Source organism: Centruroides vittatus, unplaced genomic scaffold, assembly GCF_030686945.1.
Source record: "Centruroides vittatus isolate TY-2023 unplaced genomic scaffold, ASM3068694v2 contig_688, whole genome shotgun sequence".
Taxonomy (NCBI): domain Eukaryota; kingdom Metazoa; phylum Arthropoda; class Arachnida; order Scorpiones; family Buthidae; genus Centruroides; species Centruroides vittatus.
In genome coordinates this window covers 13,438-37,321 of record NW_027122433.1, presented here as the reverse complement: position 1 = coordinate 37,321, position 23,884 = coordinate 13,438, and the positions used below count along the sequence as shown (strand labels likewise).

The window sequence follows — 23,884 nt, the reverse complement described above, 5'->3', positions numbered from 1 at the left end:
GTTCTATTCTGCTGAATGGCACATTATATTCCTCATTAGATGGAGAGTGGAAGTTTAGATATTGTTTTTCACTTTGGACTTTATAAGCCTGGAAATTTGTTGTATACATAATATTGCTGGATGAAGACGAAAATGTTTCACCCAACAAATCAGCAATACCTTTTATGTCACTGATTATTGTGCCATTATTTTCCAGCATGGACAGAGAGTGAGAAGCATATTTCCCATTAATTTTATGGATTTTATCCCAGACTGCTTTTGAGCTGGTGGAAGATGTTATGCTAGAAACATACTTCCTCCAGGAATCCCTTTGGCTTTGCCTCCTTATTTTTCTGGCATTTGCCTTTGCTTTTTTAAAAGCTATCAAATTCTCAGCAGTGGGGTATCTTCTGAAAATCCCCCATGCTTTCTTTTGTTTTTTAAATGCTGCCTCACAATTCTGATCCCACCATGGTTTCGGATGTTTTGGATATCTGGTTGACGTTTTCCCCATTGTTTTTTCGGCTGCCTGAATAATACTGGAAGTGACAACTTCTACTGCATCATTGATATCGGCAGTATTGACCATTTCCTCAGTGATGTTAGCCAAAGAGGAAAATGCAGGCCAATCTGCCATTTCAAATTTCCAGCGTGGTGGACGGGCTGTTTCACAGCTTTCTCTGCCTCGATATTCTAAAAATATTGGGAAGTGGTCACTGGAAAGTGGATTAGATCCAACCTCCCATGTAAACGCTGAAAACAGATTTGGACTAGCTAATGTCAAATCAATGGCAGTAAATGTTCTTGTTGGGGCGTGAAAGTATGTCACTTCTCCAGTATTAAATAAATACAGTTGGTGATTGCCTATAAATCTCTCAATGGCCCTGCCTTGACGGTTTATGTCAGGACTGCCCCACATTGGGTTGTGGCCATTGAAATCACCAAGTAAAAGGAATGGAGTCGGCAGTTGTTCAACCAAGGCATCCAATTCATCTTCATCGACTCTGACATCTGGTGGCAAGTATATGGAACAAACTGTGACAGTTACTCCAATAGAGATTTTGACTGCCACCGCTTGCAGCTCTGTTGTTATTTGTACCGGTAAGGACGGGATGCAGTTTGAAACCAGTATAGCCACACCTCCACTGGCGCGAGTGTGGCTATCATCATCCTTACGGTAAAGATTAAATCCTTTTAAAGTAATTTTTTCTCCAGGTTTTAGATGTGTTTCCTGGAGTGCCATGCAGAGAGATGTGGTAGGTGATGTCATGTGTTTAACGTCAGAAAAGTTGTTGCGGAAACCACGACAGTTCCATTGGATTATTTTATAATCCATTATGTGGTTGAGGCAGCATTCTTTATAAAAGTATCCCTCTTTAGTTTTACAGCCGATTTGCCTTTTGGAGGCGAGTTTGGTGGTGTAACCACCTTATTAGTCTCCTCATCTGAGAAGTCAGAGAACTCACTCATAGACTGAGTCTCTGATCTTTTAGATTTAGAGAGGGCTGATTTTAATTTTTGTTTGTTCAGTGGGTTCTTATTAGCTTTTTTAGAACCCACATTTCTGGTTACTATCCCTGCTTTAGGTAGGGGTGTTTTTTTCTTTATATTCTCCTTTACTTCTGTATCTGTAGATTGAGTTAACAAGCATCTAGCATGGCGAGTGAAAGATTCATTTGGTGAAACGGAAATTTCTGTCTGAACCGCACATGTCTTTGTGGACTTCAAAACAGAAGCAAATGTCTTTTGTTGTAATGATGCACTTTGAGTGACCATGCGCCGAGCCTCTGGGTAAGGTATGTTGTTAACTGTTTTTAGGCGTTGAATTTCTTTTTCTCTTTGCCATGCAGGGCATTTCCGAGAATAGGCAGGATGGGCATCCTGGCAGTTCACACAGTGTGGAGTACTTTTACATTCAGTACTGTTGTGGCCTTCAGTTCCACACTGTGCACATAAGCTTTTGCCTCGGCAGGAGGTCTGGGAATGTCCAAATCGCTGGCATTTGAAACAACGCAGCGGATTTGGAACGTATGGTCGAACTGGGCATCGAAGATATCCCGCAGTAACGAATGATGGCAATGTTGGCTTTCCAAAAGTGAGAATAAGATGTTTAGTCGGTATCAGCTTGCCATCACGACGAATGGAGATGCGTCGAACAGCAGTGACACCTTGATCTGCAAGACCGATCTGGATGTCTGCTTCATCTTCAGACATCAGATCGACCTCAGATATCACACCACGTGATGAGTTCAAACTTGTGTGTGGTGTGATGGTGACTGTTATGTCTCCTAGAGATGTCATTTTCAACAGCTTTGCTGACTGTTGAGAGGAGGCTGCTTCTATCAGTAGGTCCCCTGACCTCAATTTTTGTATTTTCTTTAAATGTCCAATAGTTGATTGAAACAACTTTTGAATTAGGAAAGGGGAACATTTAGACATGGGTTTTTCAGTTGTACTATGTACTATGAGATAAGTTGGTTGGTTGGAGGAACTGACCTCCTTTGGTCGTGATGCATCAGTGCTTGTAGTTTTTAGTTTTATTGAATCCATGTTTAATAATAACTATTCAGCTCCTAGTGACCCCACCCACCATGGGGTCCAACAAGGGGATGCCGTCACATGGGAGACTCCCATAGACCGTCACACCAGGGTTTCCCAGGAGCTATACCCTCACAATGCAATCGAGAAGAGCACACCTTGTCTGACGTGTCCGCCCGGTCTGCATCGATCGGTTGACTCCAGGCCGAGGTCAAGAATGACTCAACGACCAGCCGATTGACTCAAACGGAGCCTGATTTGAGCCTCCCGTTCATCCGAAGCACAGGCCAAAGCAGTGTGTTGGAGACGTTAGGTTGCCCCTCAACTACCAGGATCCCCTTTTCCGGCATACGGGTCACCACGCACGGCAAACACGTAGGTGGGCGTTCAGATCCCAGGGATGGTAAAGAAGGGTTACTAAACCAACTCTGGGAGGTCCCCTCACCACGGACAGGAACCCACATCGAGGGGAATTCTCATTAACAAAAGTCTTATGATATCTTCCAAAAAGTAGAATCAAGGATACCCGATGGTTTAGGAATTGTACCTTCCTTAAAGTATTCTTCTAGAAAGTATTCTAATCTTTGAAGAGGTCCACCAGATCCAGGTAATGTAGCCTTTTTTACTTTTGGAAGGAATTCAATAGCTAATGCTTCCATGAGTTTTTGAAACTGCTTTCCGTAAGTTTTTTGCATTGCGTAGCCGGCAACTTCGAGAAAATCCACTAGAATTGTAGCAGTGATATCCGATCGTGGTTGCAAATTTAAGAGTCTAGCCAACCAAATCCATGCATGTTTCATTCCATGTGGATGTGGATTGTTCAAAATGGGAAGAGTTACAATGACAGCAGCATAAAGGCAAACTATTCCACTCATTCTCTTCAAAAACATAGCTTGCGTTTCAACAACACCTTCATAGTAAACGTATCCCAGTTGCCTAGAAAAAATTAAATTAAATTGTAATTATAGAAATTTCAGTTCTTTGATTCTTTTCAAAGTCAAAGTTTGTAAAAATAACTTGTTAACAGTATTGTGAATTTAAAAATATATTTAGATGTATTGTTAAATATGGCTTTTCTGTGTGTGTGAAAATAATTAAAATATTAAAAAAGTTAAAATTCACAACTATCCATTTAAACTGAACATTGTCCAGGGGTCGTGCTGCAGTGCGAAAATTTCAGCTTGACGATATTTTTATTGAAGTGGGTGATAAGAATCCTAGTCTGCTTATTTGAACATTCTATGTGAAATTGAATCACAAAGCATACTTTAAGAAAAACAGAAGAATGTTAGGCTCCTGAGTAATAAAAGTTGCATGCATCATACATCTAGCAACATCATGACATCACATGGCAAGTTTAGACAGGAAAGCAGGAAGTAATGTCAAGAACCAAATGCAGTTTTCATGCAATTCCACCCAGCATTTCCAGATTGGGGATTTTTTATTGACTGACATAATTTAAAAAATTTTTTAAGGTGACATTTTTTCACTTTTTAGTAGACTTAGGCTGCATTCATGCAGATGTGAGAAGAGGAAAAAACAGGCAAAAGAGAACTTTTGAAATCAAAATTTGCACTCACAATGCTATTTATACAGAAGAAGGAAATGGAGTCTCGTGTATAACATGCAAAAAATGCACAAGTTTCCCTAGAGAGAGAAAGTTTAACCTTAAACTTTCTCAAAAAAATGTCGCACATGCCCCAACTCAAATTCGAAATGGCAAAAAAAAAAATTAAAACTGGCAAAATGCGGTTCGTGATTTTTTAAAATTTTCCAAAGTGACCCAATTGTCTGAATTTTAAGTTCTAAGTTTAAAGAAAGATTTTTAAAATTTGATAATTATTATTTTAAAAGATTTTAGTGTTCAAGTAGAATGGAACCTGATTCTTTCAGTTTTGCTAGATAAGGTTCAGTTAAGAATAGATGATTACATTCTTATATTTCAAATATCTATATATTTTTGAAGTTCAAAAAAAGCACTACATCTGTAAGATGCTATTATATTTTATGTAATATAGTAAACTTATTAATTTTTTGCATTGATTTGTTAGATTATAAATAGAATCATCTTAAAACAGAAGAAAAGAACTAAAACACATGTTATTAAGTACAGAAATTGAACTATAACTTTCAACTTACTTTAAGTAGTCGTCTTCATTCTGTCCTTGATAGGGTATATAATACGGAACTAAATAAGGACAACTCTTATAAAGGTGGGCAAGAAATAATTTTAGTAGATCAGGATACTTTTGACATAAAAATACTGTTAATGCTGCAAGTGGAAATGCTGCTTCTGGTCTTGAGGATATTTGACTTTCACCCTGACCCTAGAATAATGTAAAGAATGTAAATTTATTAATTCAAATATTATTATACAAAAATTACATATAAATATTTTAAGAACACTTACAACTATTTTTTTTGCAATGAAATCCAAACAAAAATATTTTCCTTCAGAACAGACATTTATACAAACTGTCTTGCCAGTAACCACAATGTTATGTCCAGACAAAAATGTTTCCAAACGCTTCATTTTATCATGCAAATGTTTAGCAGATACATCAGATGTACTATTTATTGGTGTATTTACAGCCTTTTGCAAATCACCCTTTGCTTTCTTCCACTGAAATTTTTTGAAATAAAATTAATTAAAAAAAATTTTTAATAATAATATATTATAAAAGTTATTCATCAATATCTATTAAATTTTTAATGTGTTTAGTTTCTAGAAATTATTTGAAAGTTTTAAACAATACTAATATTTAAAATATTTCTTGTATCATTTTTCCACGAAGAAACTTCAAAACCAATATTTAACAATGATCCAAAAGTTGCAAACATCAAAAATAACAAAAATCAAGACATGTACCTCAACAATCTCTTGAGAGAAAAACAATTTAATATTTAATTTCTATCCTTTCTAAACTTTTTTTTGCCTCATTAAGGTAATTTATCAACTGTTGAGAGTTTTAAATTTTATCAGGTCAAATAAAATTTTGTCACTTTTTTTACCATATTAAACTGAAATTGTACTGTACAAATTCAGTTTAATATGGTAGAAAAAAAGTGACAAAATTTCATTTGACCTGATAAAATTTGAAACCCTCAACAGTTGTGAAATTACCTTAATGAGGCAAAAAAAAAAATTTTTTCACTTCTACAGAGTGAAAAATCAATTACTGTATATCTTGGTGGATAAGACAATAGTTGAATCATAAAAAAAGGCCCTCAAAATCCAGGGTTGTCATATAAGACAGATACAAAAAATTAGATTGAAATTTATATAAATTAAAACCATTATAAAAAACTGGACAAACCGTAATTATTTACTAGTAGAGAGTAGGGTATGTGCACAAAATAGAATAGCCCATACAATGTTTTTGTGAATAGTCAAGGCCATTACCCGAATGCTTGCAACAATCGCAAGGCAGTGCTGCCAGATGCAAGAAAATAAATTTGTTCATTTGAAAAATTACAGATATGACATAATTCCGTATACACTGTACAGTATTATTATTCAGATGATGATTGCTGATCTAAACTAAATTCATAGGCCATTGATAGTTTGGGGTCATCTTACGGAACAGATATAAGCTAAAACTATAAAACTTCGATGAAAATTTATACCTCGTCTTATCCGCCGAGATATACGGTACGTATGTTTGTAATAACTTCTTTACTTGAGATTTTATTTAAATACAGTCAAACTCAGTTATAACAAACAAATATAGAATTCATGATAAAATGAGCAAAACACCATAACAATTTTAATCTTTAACAGCTTTGTTTCAAATAGAATAAATAAAAAACTTATAAAATGGCCAAAGATCTTAAAAATTATTTCCTGGATATTGATTCAAACTTGAAATGAGTTTTCATATTCATCACCAAAGAAAATATGTATGGTGATATTAATATACAATGTTATATTAGCATTATTTAATACAAGCCGAAATTCATAACAATGAAAATTAATTATTAATTTATAAGATAACATCTCAAGTATATACTCAATAGTTTATATGTGAAGATCAAGCAATAGTAATGTATTATGTTTTTGAGCATATTCTGCTGCAATTATTTCTATTTTTCTGTCAATGAATGATGACAGATTATCTAATCAGATTGAAAACAGCTGATTAAATATTAGAAAATGTAATATTGTAAAAGTTACTGTAAAAATGCTAAAAATAATCAGCTGCTTTATTATTATATAATCTAAATCTAAAATATACAAAAAAATCTAATTAAACTGATTAAATTATCCTGAAACATCTTATATACAGTATATAATTATTAAATTTCACTAACCTTTGGGTCATTTACAAATGTTTGATATAAATTTTTCCAAGTTTCTGCAAACTGAAGTAGTGCTGTATATTCTATAAAAGCATCTTTATCAACATGTTGGTAGTGTGTTTTATCTAAAAAAATAACAATTTATGATAAATGATTAAAATAATAAAATTTCTTGATTTAATATTTTTTATCTTTACCTTTAGAAAATTCATTTGAATCAGCTTTTTTATTTTCATCCAACTGCATATTTTCAAATACTGGAATTTGTGATTTTGAAGATATTTCAGAAACAGTAGCTTCTTGAAAAACATTTGTACCTGTGTTTTCTGGAACTTTAGAAATAGCAACTGCAGACTCAGATATTGAGATTTCAGGCTTAACTTCAAAAATTCTAGAGTTTTTTGTTGTTTGATCTGATGATGTCAATGACGATAATTTATTACTTTGGGGAAAAGAAACAAATTCTAAAGGAGGAGATTGACTAACTACTGTATTACAATTCGCATGATCCATTGAAATCTGAGGAACAACATCCATTGCAGCATTCTGAGTAATTGTAATATCTGTTTCGGAAGACTGAGAAACTACATTATCTACCTCAGAACATTCAATCACAGAAGAATTATTATTCATATCATTTTCATTTGAATTTCCTAAAAAAAAAAAAAAAAATATATTTTAATCTAAGTACTTTAACTATTTAAAATTAAATTTACAGCATTTCTATATTTATCTATAAATATTTCTTCAAAAAATATACTTAAGATATTTGGTTTAATTTGGAATTGAAAATTTAATTATATTCTCTTGTATTTCAAAAATATCAATCAAACAAAAGCATTTCGACATAATACAATATAAATTAATTTATAAAATTTAATAAAGTTATAGAATAAGATCAAACTTTCTAAATAAAGCAAAACCTTGCATGGAGTGAAATGCAAACAGTGATGCTGCTTGTTGCATCATGCCGTCTATATTAACAATCAAGGTATGATCTTTTGAGTGAGTGCATGCACATAGTGTCCATTGGATTTCTGACAAAGTAAAAATGAAAGATCTCAAAATATATGTTTCTGTGAAATTTTGCTTCAACTCACTAAAAACTTTTCAGAGACATTTCAAGTACTTAATCAAGTATATAGGGTGGACTCTGTGAGCAGAACCAAGTGCTACAAATAGATTCAAACATTTCAAATCAGGAAGAATGGACAATATCATTATATACAGAAGCTTCTCAGAATATTGAAAAGAAATAACAAGTAACTAGAGATTTCACAAGAGATTTATTTAAATTATAGTAATTTAACAAAAACCTATGCACTTAAAATTTAAAACAATAAACAACAAATTTACCAGAAAACTGGAACTGTACATGTAGAGAATCACATCTAAATGCAAAATTTCCAGCAAAGAAACATTCAAATTTAATATTTGAATGTTTTCAGCCCTACTTTATCAGTCCTCTTCGGGAAACGTAAAACAAAAAATTAGAATGCAGTTACATTCTATATATAGAACAATTTTTTCGTTTTACATTTCCTGAAGAGGGCCGATAAAGTAGTAGCCAAAAACGTTCGAATATTGAATTTGAGTGTTTCTTTGCTGAAAATTTTGCATTTAGGTGTGATTCTCTATTTGAAATTTAGAACATTAACTATCTCCAGATCTGTACTATATATAAAAGATGAAGGAATTTAATCAATCACCATCCAATTTATTTCTGTTCCTTAATATTTTTGAGATTAAATCAGAAAAATATGTTAAAATAAAAAATGAATTTATATATTTCAGGTATAAAATGCTTAATTCCAAGTAGTAAATTGTTTAAATTTTTCACCAAAAGAACTACACAAGTCACTGTTTGAACTGAACTGGAACAATAACTTGTGTACGTTAAGAAGCTGAAATTTTCCTAAAACAGGACAAAAACATTCCTTCAAGAAAAATTTAAACAATTGGCTACCTGAAAGTAAGCATTTTATACCTGAAATAACAATATGGAGCCAGAAACATATGATGTAATATTTGTCAAATTGATATACAGTCGATTCTGCTTAATAGCACGGCATTGGAGCTTTTAGGAGCTACAAAATGGCGGGGTGCTTACGTTATAGGATTTGATTCTGTTCTCGAATGTTTTGTCCCAATATGCAGCATATTCTAGTAACCAACCAGGCTAATAACCAGAATCGACTGTATACAATTTCAACACTCTCAATAAAGTAGAATCATTTTGAAACATTTATTAGTATAATCTTACCTAAATCAGTAAAATATTTAAGCATTCTTCTACATTCTTCTAAATGGCACGCAGCAGCTTCCAGATACATGTCTGGGTCATCACTAATCAAGTAAGAGTCCATTTGAGTAACTATAGCTTTCAAATGATATATTAAATTTATCGCATCGTTTGGTTGATTCTTGCAATTCAATTTATTATATTTTTCAAGTATTTCACTTGCAATAAACTTTAACTTGAGATAAATCATATTTAAATTCTCCAACATTTTGAGTTTCCTACAAGAAATCATAATTCAAAAAATTAATATTTCATAATTAATATAAGTAAATTTTCATTAATTCATTCATATATATTTATATTAATAAAAATTAATTCAAGTAATGTATATCAAGTGCTTTTAATACATTGTTATGAACAAAAATTTATTATAATCAGGGACACACTAATTATCAAGACTGATGAATTATAAATTCTAGATTCCAGATATTTTTGATAGATACAAACATCTCTAAACCTGATGTCATTAATCAAAGCCAAATGATTGCCATAAAATCTAATTATTAACAGGAGTGAAAAAATAGCCTGATACATTATGGCAAGCGTTTGGCTTAGATATTTTTAATAAAAGTTATTTCCTGTTACAGTCTCATATGTTTTGTTATTGTTAAGAGATGAAAATCATTTGAAACAGTGATTATAAATGTCAGTAATATGCAAATAAACACAGCCAAAACTCAGTTTTCAAACAATTCAGGTCACAAACAAATTTCAAACTCATATTTGCCCCAAATGCCGTATGAGAACTTGATTGCCAAACAGGCTGCTTGGCAAGAGCCAGCCATAGATTAGAGAGAGACAGATAGTCAACTCCCTATTCTTCCCATGTTAAAGAAAGATGATGGCCTGACCAATTACCAAGAGGACTATCAATTAAGAAGTTAGTGGCATTGAGATTGACTTCTGTCATTAGACGTCACATGATGACATTGCTATTTAAATTAGATTTCAATGCCAAAAAGACTATTTCCATTTTTTTTGGTATGTGCCAAAACTGAATCTATATCAAATTAATTAATAAAAACTGCATTAATTGACATTCAAATAATATAAATGGCAATCAAGAATTTGTGTTTAAATATACTTAAGTTAAATAACATAAATTTATTAATATCATATATTATAATATTAATATTTATTACTACTACATATCTAGTTAATTAAAACTAAAAATAATTACATTTACAATTAATAATAAAATAATTAAAATTCTGACCTTTACATTCAAACTGAAACTAAAATTGAAATAAAATCAATTGAAACATGATATTTAAGAAAGTATGAATAAAGTACTTGTCTGTCTTGATTAATCTGGTTATATTTCATGCAGGCAAAGTTGAGTCACTATTTATAACACTTCTTTGTAAAGTGTGAGTTTCCGTTTCAGTTGGTGGTGACCGAACATTTTGCTTTTAACGTATACAGTATATATAGACATTATAATATTGCATTTGTAGATCTTTGTTTTGGTTGTAAAACAATTTGTTTTTAAACAACTTTTAGGAATAAATTATGTTCAAAAACCAAGGTTTCACTGCATATCTATTTAAAACATTATTTTTAACCAATATTACATTTTCTCACAAATATATTCAAGTTATACTTTTTGTTACTTATACTACTTTTTCACTGAAATCTTTAATTATAATATATATATAAAAATTATTAATGAATGTAATTACTTCATATTCATTTTTTCCATTCTCAGTTATATGCAAAATCTAAAATGCAAGTACTAGCAATGCATTATTCCATTGGCAGAAAAAATATTTGCCTATAGCCCCGACTCTAAGAGTCCCAAAAAAATATCAATTGTTTTTCTGCCCTTACCTTAAGCATCTGGTAATACATTCAACACAGTCTCTGCATTAAAATTAAATAATGTTGCAACTGGAAAATAGCATGTTGAAGCTTAGTGTAAGATCTCCAGATATGAGAAACAATTAGCTAATAACACTTAAGTATCAAAACAATTCATTTCTTTGATTTTAAATAAAATTCCATCTTTTTGTTAATGATTAAAATAAGACAAACAAGTGGAAATTTCTAACTAATCAAAATTTATATTAAAATGTGTCCATACAAACAATATGTGACAAACTAGATATTATCCTATAATACACCTTGATAAGTCTAGAAAATCAACTTTCACTCTCACTAATGTTTTCAGTCTTTCCTAATTAAACACCTTCAGATGCTAAGAACCAAATTCAAAATTATAGTATGTTTTTCAACTTACAAACAAATTTGTGTGAAGAGATCATGTTTGCATGTTTGATTGGCAGTTAAATGACTCTGTATAACAGTAACCATCCTAGCACCAAGTAGGAGAAGAACAAAGTAAGTAAGGAGAAATATGATAAGATTTCAAATCTGATTCTAAGCACCTAAAGATAGTTTTTAAACAAGACTGAAAACATTAGTGACAGTGAAATTGATTTTCTGGACATTTAAAAATATTGTCATATTTTAGAAATTTATTAGCAATACCAGATAGTTTACAACGGCAAATGTATTGGTTGCCAAGCATAATTTTTGTAGTTTAAATAAATTATACGAATTTTATAATAGTCCAAATAAAAAACTTGTAATAAAATTAGAAACAAAAATATAGATCATTTCTTATATCTTGGCTGGGCAATGTGCAGTACTTGGTTAAGATAGATTTATAAAGTTCAAGAGCCCTGTTTTAGTAATGCAGAGTGATCTAGACTTAGATTTATCACACAATCTGTTCTCTTTGCATCCTGGTCAATATTGACGAAAGAAGCTATTCTCTACAATAATTTTCAAGATTACAAAATAGCTACTTTAGCTAATTTTGTGGATATGCTTCTACACAAATAAATACAACTAATAAAAAATTGGCAAAATCTGTAACCTACGAGAAGTTGTGAACCTATTAAAATCATTGTGATCATCTACTATAAAACTACAGATTTCAAAGTATAGATAGAAGCAGAAACATCAGCAGGTGATAAAGAATATAAATCTGATAAAGAACTAAAAAAATTACTAGGATAATGGAACGACTTTTACTGTCAAAATATTCCTTGATGTAGATTGTTTCAATATATTATGCAAAAGTTTATCATCAGAAATTGAAAAATGCATAAGATAAAACCCAACAAGAATTCAGACATAAATTGCCATTTATGCAAGATGTCTCAGAACAAATATTCAATACAGTTATGATATTCAATTAACAGATATGACATTGATGCAATGGACAGAAAATGCTAGAAATGGCTGCCATATACAGTTAAATGTAACTCCATTTTTATTTTGTAGTTTGTGAATACTTTAGACTTGTTTTATCATGTGTAATTTTCATACTTTATTTATCACCTATCAAAGTTCAACCTTAAAAAATTAAAACCTTAAATAAAAATGCTTTTCCACTAATTACAGATGTTGTTATAATGAATACACAAGGCATGAGCAATAAATGTAGAAGTGAGCTTCCTGTCTGGGCATAAAACATTATTTTCCTGGAATAGTGAAGTTTTAAACATTTAGCATTATGATATTCAACATATTTTCTCAGAAATTAATCTTTTTCATCTGATGTTTGCTTTCCAATACTTTCTACTTTAGAGATTTTTTTACAGTAAGTATCAACAACTATCCAGTGGGTGATCAATCAAGCATCTAGAATACACATTTCCCTTATTTCAGACTAATAAACAGCAAAGAAAGATCTCTACTGCCACTCCTGTGTAAAATTTGATTACTATTACATGTTGGCTTTAAGTGTTTCATATTTTTTGCAGCTGAGAATGTATGTGCTTTACAGTGTTACCACCGTTTCAAAATTGCTGACCCAGACAATAGGTTTGTTCTAACACAAGTCCCTGACTGGTTTGAATTTGAAACCGTACAAGGCATGCATAATGTGACTGTACAGCCAAGAACTGAACAATATGCATACCAGTTTTAAACCAGTTAGGGACTTGTGTTTGAACAAACCTAATATTTGCCAGAGATATTTGCAAGTTAGAATTTTAAAAGTACATTTTATGTCACTTTTAGCTTAGGGATAAGATTGGGTGAGAGTGTGAAGTTAAAGTCTTTAACCGTTAAAATAAAATATTCGTAAATATTTTTATAAATTTATTTTGTTTCATCATAATTTCACAATTTCTACGAAAACCGGACAAATTAATAATTAATCCGGACTATGAATGTAAAAACCAGCTTGTCCAGGTGAAAACACTAGTGCTTTATGTAATTCCTTTAGTGAATTATAATAGCACAATTTACATTTTGGAATTTTCCAGCTAAATCATTATAATCGAGTCTCGAATTTATTTTTTATTCTTTTGTTTTAGGATAAGCAACATCAACAGAAATATTTTAAGATACGTATTTTACGATCTGTATTTACTTCCAATGTTGATAAGTTACGCTAAATATCGTTTTTGTAAACTTAAACCTTTCAATTGTTTTTACAATTCACCGTTATACGTTAAAGATATGATTGAGACATTAGTTCCTTTGGGTGCTCCTAGATGGCGCTGACAGAGCAGTATCGCTAAAGTACTCTAATAATCGCGCCTAATAATAGCGAGGTTGAGGCCGAAGTTTTAAACGCGAAAACGTGTACGTCGGACATTCAGTGCTGTTTTCCTGTAAGCCTAGAAGTTTGACAATGGCGTTTGGAATGTCGAGCACGATTCCACTGACTTTCCAAACACCATTGTCAAACTTCTAGGATTACAGGAAAGCGGCACTGAATGTCCGACGTACACGTTTTCGCGTTTAAAACTTCGGCCTCAACCTCGCTAATATCACAATACTATCGATAGTACAGGCACCACCATCTTTCATTCACATTGTTCCTAAATGCCTACAAACAGCAGCGCACTCCCTTGGTAGGAGAGACGCAGAACGATCGCTCCCATGTTCGGAAACAGCACTACTGTACAGGGCCGGATTATCGAATAAGCAAAGTAGAGAAATGTCTAGGGCCCGTAATTCGGAAAGGCCCGGCTTCAGTGCAGAAGATTAAGATTTCTCTGTTTCAAAAGGAGTGAAAAATTATTTAAGAAATTAGATAGGTCAGAAAAGGCTGCATTTAACAATTCCTACTAAGGTCCGCTCGACTAGCCATTATCTAAACAAAAAAAAAAAAAAACAAAAAAAAAAGTCAACAGCCATCCGTGCGTCAGAAGTAATGTGCGCCACGAGATCTCTCGCACCATCTAGAAATATTCCTATGGCCGCCTCTCGTGGTAGTACTGATGTATGGTTATGATTTATTTTCTAAACTTATACGTCGCGACATCGCATATTCGATGTAGCGTTCAAGTTGCTCGAGTGCGAAGATATTACAATTCACTAGTGTTTTATAAAAAAGTTAAAAAGGGTAACACTACGGTGTAACTTGGGGTGACACCACGATATCCGCACCGGGTGTCACCCATGCTAGCTACGCTAATGTCACATTATATAAGATTTGTTTAGAAGCAACTTATTTAAATGGGGCCCCAATTTAAATTTTGTCTAAAGCCCGCTAAAGGCTTAATCCGGCGCTGCTACTGTATAAAACGTTCGGCAGAAAAATACTCAACGGCTCCGAGCTGTTAAGTCTGTTGAACGTAGCCAACATCTAGTCAAAAATCTGTCATCGAAAAATCGGATACACGATAACTAGGCGACAGAAACTTAAAAATATTTGCTCACTTAGCAAGCATATGAATTAGCAGATATTATTTATTTATTATAAATATTCGTAAAATATAAATATGGTTAAGACTTATGAGGTGCTAGGAGAAGAGCCCGGAGTCGCTCGGGCAAAAAGTAACGATAGCGAAGATTAAGATTATTAGATTATAGCCGATCTTACACGTTTTCACCGGGTGCAAAAATTAGGTCTCCCTCTTTCTAGACCAGTGGTTCCCAACCTTCTTTTGACCAGGGACCACTTTGATTTCATTGTTGTTAGCAGAGACCACAAGGTTTAAGAAAAATAAACTTTAATCAAAACTTTTAATATAAGTAATCGTTAAACTCAAGACTTTTGCTTTAACAGTACCATTATAATAGAAAACATACATTTTTAGTAAAAATTAAATTCAGTTTGTATCAAAGTAGGTATAATAATTTAAAATAAATAAAAGTTTTAAATCTTTCGCAAACCATATTTTAGCTCTTGCGAACCACTGGTTCGGAACCGCTGTTCTAGACTAATTAGAGAATTTGGGTCTTTTCTGTTAACTAGAAGCCAGTCATTTTTACTGCTATTTTTAGCGAAATGTTGTAACATTAAACATATATAAACAATGATGTATAAATTATCGATTTCACTAAAAATAATAGTAAAAATGCTTGGTTCCCAGTTAACGGAAAAGTATAGAGAATTTTTAGTTGATCTAAAAATATGTTCGATTTTGTGCAAACACGCATCTAAAATGGCACAGTGGACCAATAAATTCAAATTAAATTAAAAAATAATTTAATACATTTATAAATATTACAAAAATAAACAGACTACAAAAAATTTTTAACTCGAAATATCCTAAAAACCGGACTATATTTTCGAAGGAAATAAGTACAATACTCAGTTCTGTTCAAGATGGCTACTAATCGAAAGCGAGGGTAGCCATTATTTAGAACCAGTATAAACTTATCTATGGGCGCGCGTTGAACTAATATTATAAATCCTTGAAAGAATATCTTTGTTAAATATAATTTTTGCTAGACTATCGAGGACTTACCAAAGAATTCGTTACCGAAATTTCACTTTCGGGTAGACTACCCACGTCTTAACAAAGGGGCAATCTCGTTACCGGAATTACCACCAAAGAAACAAAGAAATGCACTTTTTTGGCATCGTATTTAATATCTAACAAATTAATTTACGATCTTTTTAAAACTAATTTAAAATTACAAATAAAGTATATGCATTGCTTCCGAAGTGTATCTATCTAGCATTCAATACCTAATAACCGCAACATTTTTATTGTTTCTATGCTGATAAAAATTATCGTATATGCCGTATATATCAAATGTAAAAGAAATATCATTACACTAATTACATATTTAAAATTCTAAAAGCTACATATTATCGGATAAGCACTAAAACAAAATGTGAAAACAAACATTTCCAAATAATTTAAATTTGTCAAAATTAAATGTGATTGATAATCATTGCCTCACATAATCTAATAATCTAATTGAAAATGGATAAAAATTGCAAGGTCTAAAAATTTTTAATGAAACACTTTTTCTAAATTTTGGGTCAGTTAAGGATTTTAATACATATTTGCATCAAGGATATACAACTTAAGCTTGTTTGGAATTGTATTAGGTTAAATTCATTTTAAACAGGACAATATTATAGCTAAAATATATTAATGTAGACCAGGGGTTCACACCTTTTTCATATATGATCCTTTTTAAGAAAATTTTTTTCTGTCTTATCCCTTCAATGTTATATACTACATATATTACACATTGTTATATTACATATAATTATATATGCTATAGCCTTTTATAATTTTTAAAAGTCATCTTCCTACATTTATTTAAGAGCAAAAAATATATAAAATCTATATAGTGATATAAATGAGAATGCTTGTTTGTTAGTTTGCTATGAATTCCTAGGCCTTTGACCAATTGCTCTGAGACTCGATAGTTACGTTAACACGCTTCTACTTACATAATGTCGTATATATCAGCCCAGAATATTCATTTAATTTCTAAATATCAATTAATTTTTGCTTATATCTGATTTCCTGCCTTCAGATGTAGCGCCATCTGTACGCATTTTTAGCATAAAATAAAAAATAGCTAAAAGTTGGTTAATAAAAATAATTAATAATTAGAAAAATAAAATACTAAATACAATTCATTCAAAAAAGGATATAATTTTTAAAAAAACAATAGATTTTGATATTTTTAAATAAATTTTTTATAGTTTTATGGACGCCGTCGGGTAGTCCCGATATAGACATCAATTAAATATTTCTATGCCAATCCAACAATATGAAACTATATTAAACTCGAATACATTAATTTAAATATATTTACGAATATTTGGGTAGATCTATTATAAAAATATTTTTATTAAACTTACTTGCACAAACAAATGACAAAACAGCCATGCGATGTGCATGTCTGCTTTGTCGCATTTCAGTGTGAATTGGAGAATATTTTTAATGATGTGTAATATAAAACTAAAAAGAGAGTTTACGTGATAAAATATTTTAATTATATACATATTTGTTATATTGTAAGGTAGATAATACTAACGAGATGTAAAAACTTCAAAATAGATTAACGATTAAAGTTATTTCGCATTTTATTTTATGGATCTAAATTAAAATATTCAATAGATACTATTATTTATTCAATTTCGATAGATATTTTTTGTCTTGTTCGTAAAATTTGTAATATATAATTTCATACAAAGTACTGTACAGTTTATATTAAAAAAAATATATTTTTAAGGTTTACTTATCAGGAATCTTTCTTATCCTTTAGGGATTATTAAAAGATTTTTTTTTAATTAGTGCTTTAAATATGTGACTATTATATTTACGTCAAAACTTAGACGTAAGAGAATAGTTTAAATTTATTTCTGGAATTTGATAAAAATTTTATTAAAATGGAATTGCTTAAAGTCGAGTCGGCAACACTTAGGTCCTATTTCAAACAATAAGTGGTCAGGTTCAGATTAATATTTGTCCTATCGCCATTTTTCTAGAAGAATTCAGTCTACTTCAGTTATTTTTTGAGTGCTTCCTTTTTTGCTGACAGATTTCGTGAGTATTTCACATTTTGTTTTAGTGCTTATCCGATAATATGTAGCTTTTAGAATTTAAATATGTAATTAGTGTAATGATATTTCTTTTACATTTGATATATACGGCATATACGATAATTTTTATCAGCATAGAAACAATAAAAATGTTGCGGTTATTAGGTATTGAATGCTAGATGGATACACTTCGGAAGCAATGCATATAATTTATTTGTAATTTTAAATTAGTTTTAAAAAGATCGTAAATTAATTTGTTAGATATTAAATACGATGCCAAAAAAGTGCATTTCTTTGTTTCTTTGGTGGTAATTCCGGTAACGAGGGTGTCCCTTTGTTAAGAAGTGGATAGTCTACCCGAAAGTGAAATTCCGGTAACGAGTGTTCCTTTGTTAAGTCTTCAATAGTCTACCCGAAAGTTTAATTCCGGTAACGAATTCTTTGGTAAGTCCTCGATAGTCTACCAAAAATTATATTTAACAAAAATATTCTTTCAAGGATTTATAGTATTAGTCCAACGCGCGCCCATAGATAAGTTTATACTGGTTCTAAATAATGGCTACCCTCGCTTTCGATTAGTAGCCATCTTGAACAGAACTGAGTATTGTACTTATTTCCTTCGAAAATATAGTCCGGTTTTTAGGATATTTCGAGTTAAAATTTTTTTGTAGTCTGTTTATTTTTGTAATATTTATATATGTATTAAATTATTTTCCAATTTAATTTAAATTTATTGTTCCACTGTGCCATTTTAGATGCGTTTTTACACAAAATCGAACATATTTTTAGATCAACTAAAAATTTTCATTTTAGTTTTGTATTTAAAAATTTCTCTAACTTAAAACTCAGTAATAAGACAAGTTATTATATTGCATTAAACAACTTCTTATATTATTATATTGCCTTGACCACTTGCAACTTATTTTATGAAAGTTTGTATCCTGTATTTTAAGAGATTTATATAACCTATACCTCTAATAAATTTACTCTTTAACACAGAAAACCAACTGGAACCTGAACTCCTAGAACCACTTGACGAACTAGACATGTCACCACCAGCTAAAAGACCACGAATATCTGCCTCTGAACCATTATCACCACCACAACCAGAAGAACATCAACCACCTTCTCCACGCTTACTCGACAATATAGAGCCACCACCACCACGGCCAAACACCCCGGGTAAGTAAGTTTCACATTTTATGGTCTCGAACTTAATTAGAAAATTAACTTCGTGAACAACTAAATATGTGTTACTCTTACTTACAGAGAGACAACCCCCGATTCCAAGACCAAACCTGATAGTTATTATAACCCCTCCAAACCACGACCTGGAAAGAGACGATTTTCTAACGCCAACTCCCGATCTAAAAAAAAATTGACCTGTCCAAATGCTCCAAACGCGAAATGGCATCAACGTCCGCGAGGTCTGCTGCCTCCGAAAGAGTTGTTCCCGACGATGAATCTTCCAAAGGATAAATCATCACCAAACAATTAAACCTCCCACGCGATCCAAAAACTAACATTCGACTTTAGTTGAACGGGAACCAAGGAAAAACGGGATGTATCAATCATAGAGACGCGGATTCTTTATCAACCACATGGAAATCGTTTTATAAAGATAAACAATAACAACATACAAGAGATGCGGCCACGTATTTTTGTTTACATAATTTTATTCATTTATTCTGTATATTAGGCATCATGCGCGATATATTTATAGTTGCGCATGCGCATTTATATTATTTTCGTATTTAATTCTATTTTATCGTTCTTTTTTTAATTTGAGTTGTAACTGAAGATGACCGTTGAAAACGATCGAACGTTTTTATTTTTGTTAAAACATTTGTGCTGGACAATTAAAGGTGATAATTTTCATATTAAGTCTAATTTCCAGTAATTTAAAGTTGGTTTTTAGTTGAACATTTAAACATTATGTATACCATGGAAATCAAGCTGGTGTAATAAAACCTGCAGGAAGTGATAAACTAGTCTGGAGTGATAATTGGGCCTACATTCCTTACACACACTTTTCAGCCGCGCTAAAACCACGTGACTGGCAGGTCATTAACACACTCGGAGCGAGATGGCGCATCCTAGAATGCGGATTTAAAATGAACCACATTATTCCCCTAACTGACGAACTTAAAACAACAGGCATCGCCGTTATGCCTGCTACAACATTTAATCTATTACCCTACTTGGAATGCTTCAAAGACCACGCCAGACAAATACCCATACAAGGCTTCAGAATAACAAACAAAGAAGAAGCAGAAGTTTTCCTCCCTAACAGAATAATGGCCATACCAGAAGGAAACATATCACTACATGAAATGGCATTACGTACACCATCCGTAGAAATGGATATCCTATTTGACAGATATTACATGTCCCATAACAGAACCGAACCAGAAGACGAAAACGCCTACACAGGTGACTACCACGCATGGTTTAACGTTTACAACTCTGAACACTTTGGTACTATACAACCTAATACAGAATACGGTTACACTTGGCACAGCAAACCTCATGACTCAGGAATGTGGAGAACAGCTCTCATGCCCGCCATGTCAAATGCCGCAACTAATAACGAAAATGATAAAAAAATAAAAAATTTCCTAACCTTTACTCTCTTGGCTCAGGTTTACAATATCACCAATCATTCATCGACACAGTACAGTTCGATCACACTGAATTAGACAACTAATATAAACAAGCATGGGCACCAAGTTACTCCGGCAACAAAGAAATGAATACCGGTCTACCAACAACATTCTCAACAGTACCTCCCTCCATATTCGTAAGACCAACTCAATTTCACACCAGCTCAGGAGGATACGAAAAAGTTTATTTCCAAGTCATGATCACATACCACATGAAAATTGAAGTTGAAATGTACGATATCGCCTACAAACCTATCTGGTATGACTACAGCATGAACATGGACTTTCCATGAAAAAACAACCGCGAATTCCTCAACGAAATCCTTAAGAAGAACCTTGTACACAGCGAAAAGGCACAATGGTCCGATACTAACGCTTACTCTATTGTTAACGCTGACGGTAGAATGTACTTCATGTAAATTACCTTTCTAATGCTTTTCAATAAAGCTTCTCGTGAATGGACTATACTAGTGACCCTTTTCAGTTCAGTACTAATTAATATTTAAATCAGTTTTGAAAATGTGTGCCTAATGATTACTTTAAAGAAATGGATTTTGTTTTCTTTAGTTCCATATAATGATAAAACAATACAGAGATTTGTTCCTTGTTTTAAGTAATTAAATCCAATTAATAAATCTGTTCTAATCTCCCTAAAAAGATTATCTGGGTATTTTTAAATATAAAAAAAATGAATTTATAAAAACAACACTAAATAAAAATAAAAATTTTACCTTTCTTTTTTAATTAATAATTCTTCTTCTGGTTGTTTTGCTTTGTCTTTTGATAGCTGAGTTTCCTTAAAAGAATTAAATAATAATTAAACATTTAGTTAATTATACATAATTTGATCATCATTTACTAATTAGCAAATGCATATAGCTTTTTTTCTTTCACCAAAATTGTATTCAATCTAATTAAAAACAGTCATGTAAACAACATAAGCAAAATTACAATATTTATTTAATTTTACAATGGTGAAATCATAAAATTTCCCACCTTTTAAAAAAGTAAAACAACATTTTTGAGAAAGTGAAATATGAACTTCTAATACTGTATCAAAAAAAAAAAAAAATTGAGATGGACATTTTATGTTATTTTAGTAAAAGCTCTTGGACATATCAGCTCAAATTAATAAATTATTAATGAAACTGAACATGATACATTTGTGTCACAAATATAAGAAAAATGATCATCTGATCATATATTTATTTTAATAAAATTTAAGGTAAGTTCAGTTGAAAATTATTAATGAGCTATTTGTTCATAAAAATAAATAGTGTGATTAAGTAAACTGATCATTTAGTACTAAGAAACACAAGATAAAGACAAAACTTCAGGCTGGTTGCCATTGGCTTTATATATAAGCATTTTTACTTTTTAATTCTGAAAAGAATTTTGATAGCTAGGGTCACATGTAGAGAAGATTACGTCATTTGTGTAAGAATTATTTTCATTCATTTACTTTATGTAGTAATTTATAATTATGTATATTTCATTGTAGTTTCTGTAAAGATTACAATTTCAAATTAAAATTATACTTATTTTAAGAGTTGTGCAGTAAATAGTACATCCTAACAAATTTTGATTTTTAAATATCAGTAATTGCTTCCAAACTGCTTTTGAAAATTTTGTACTGGCTTACGTTATATTATATTTAATGAATTTATGATTTCTACCACTACTACTATATTTGTACACATGATTAAAAGTATCAGTAATAAAAAGTAAGTTTTTAAAAATTATACTGAATTTCATAATATTTATTTTCAGTTTTATCATAAATAATCTGCCTTTGTTCAAACACGATGTAGTGCAATCACTCGACCACTTGGCATTTTTCATCTTAACCTTTATTCAGTTGACACTCTAGCAATAGTGTCAACTGAATAAAGGTTAAGATTAAAAATGCCAAGTGGTCGAGTGATTGCACTACATCGTGTTTGAACAAAGGAAAAAATACCGACACGGTTTCAAGATTGTTAAATAAATAATGTCTGGTAAATGGCAGTCTTAATAAAAACACATGCTTTGAAAAATGTTAAAACTTACTGGAATTCTGACAGAGCAAGTACAGTAATTATAATTAATAAATCTTCAAGTTATAGATGTTTTGTTTTAACATGTCCTTTTGATAAAAGTTAAATTTGAAGATAAAATCTGTTTAGAAAGGAACCACCATTTATTCACTTTTAATGTTCTGAAATACAAACTTTTGATGACCGACCTTTCTAAACAGACTTTATCTTCAAATTTAACTTTAAACATCATTGCCATCTGACAGAATTCTACAATTGAAAATGTCCTTTTGATGTCAAAGTTAATAAAGCCAAAATTTCCAATAATCATAGCTTTATTTACTTATCTTGCTTAATGTTATTAGTCATTTATCATCATCAGTACAGGCAGTCCCAAAGTGATTACAATAAGTAGATTATACTATAGTATTTAAAATTTTTCTATGGCATTTCTTCATGAAATTTACTGTCTAATCAATAGATAAATCAAATAAATGTAAAAAATTGAGATCTGAACTTACTGAAAAAATTTAACTGATAAAACTTACTGATATTTTTATTTAAAAAATATTACCAAATCTCTTGTTCTACCAAATTAATAAATATTTTATTTTATTCACTAATTTTATTTTAAAAAATTATTTCTTACCTCTTTCGTAATCCATTGAGTATTTAATGAATTATTGGTTACTTCTTGTGATTCAGAAGTATTTCTGAAATAGTAATATATAAATTTGAACAAATAATTTTATTTGTTCAATCTGAAACAAGTTCAATTCTGTATATCAATTCATCATTTTAAAATACAGTAGAGAGTCGTTAATCGGAATCAATTGGGGACTGGGGTTGTTCAGATTAGTGATTTGTTCCGATTACCGATTATGCACGAAAAAATACATTAACCTGTCCGATGTTCAAATTTTTGTCCGTTGCGTGTTGCTTCGTGTTGAATTTTCGCCAATTTTAAGCCTAATGAAAATTTTTATAATAATAATCGAGGCTATCGTATCGTTAAAAATTATTTCTTCATTTTGTACAAACAAAATAAATGTATTGAAGAATATAAAAACATGAAAATTATACTTTAGAAGTAAATCTAGTATCAAAAACGTTTGATTCAGCACGACACAGTCGACTGAAAATCGTTCCAATTACCGGCGATTCCGATTACCAAGGTTCCGATTAACGACTCTCTACTGTATTACATCTAATATACAATGATGATCATTGTTTGTTTGTTCTGTATACATTTTGACATAATTTGGGCAAATGCAATAAAACTTTTTAGGACCATCCTCTCATCCATGAGGTGGTCAATGACTAC

General features: G+C 31.3%; 1 protein-coding gene across 1 annotated transcript in view; it reads right to left on the bottom strand.

Moving 5' to 3' along the window:
• Nucleotides 1-3,008: 3,008 nt before the first annotated feature.
• The window catches only part of LOC136980285 (mRNA export factor GLE1-like), a 33,152-nt gene continuing 12,276 nt past the window's right edge, over nucleotides 3,009-23,884 (bottom strand). Inside the window, exons 3-10 of the mRNA XM_067276374.1 lie at nucleotides 23,210-23,273; nucleotides 21,277-21,341; nucleotides 9,080-9,336; nucleotides 7,014-7,469; nucleotides 6,829-6,941; nucleotides 4,928-5,140; nucleotides 4,657-4,844; nucleotides 3,009-3,453 (exon numbers count right to left, since the gene is read on the bottom strand). Of these exons, the coding sequence (XP_067132475.1) occupies nucleotides 3,009-3,453; nucleotides 4,657-4,844; nucleotides 4,928-5,140; nucleotides 6,829-6,941; nucleotides 7,014-7,469; nucleotides 9,080-9,326 (1,662 nt within the window). The 5' untranslated portion in view covers nucleotides 9,327-9,336; nucleotides 21,277-21,341; nucleotides 23,210-23,273. The remainder of the gene's footprint in view (nucleotides 3,454-4,656; nucleotides 4,845-4,927; nucleotides 5,141-6,828; nucleotides 6,942-7,013; nucleotides 7,470-9,079; nucleotides 9,337-21,276; nucleotides 21,342-23,209; nucleotides 23,274-23,884) is intronic.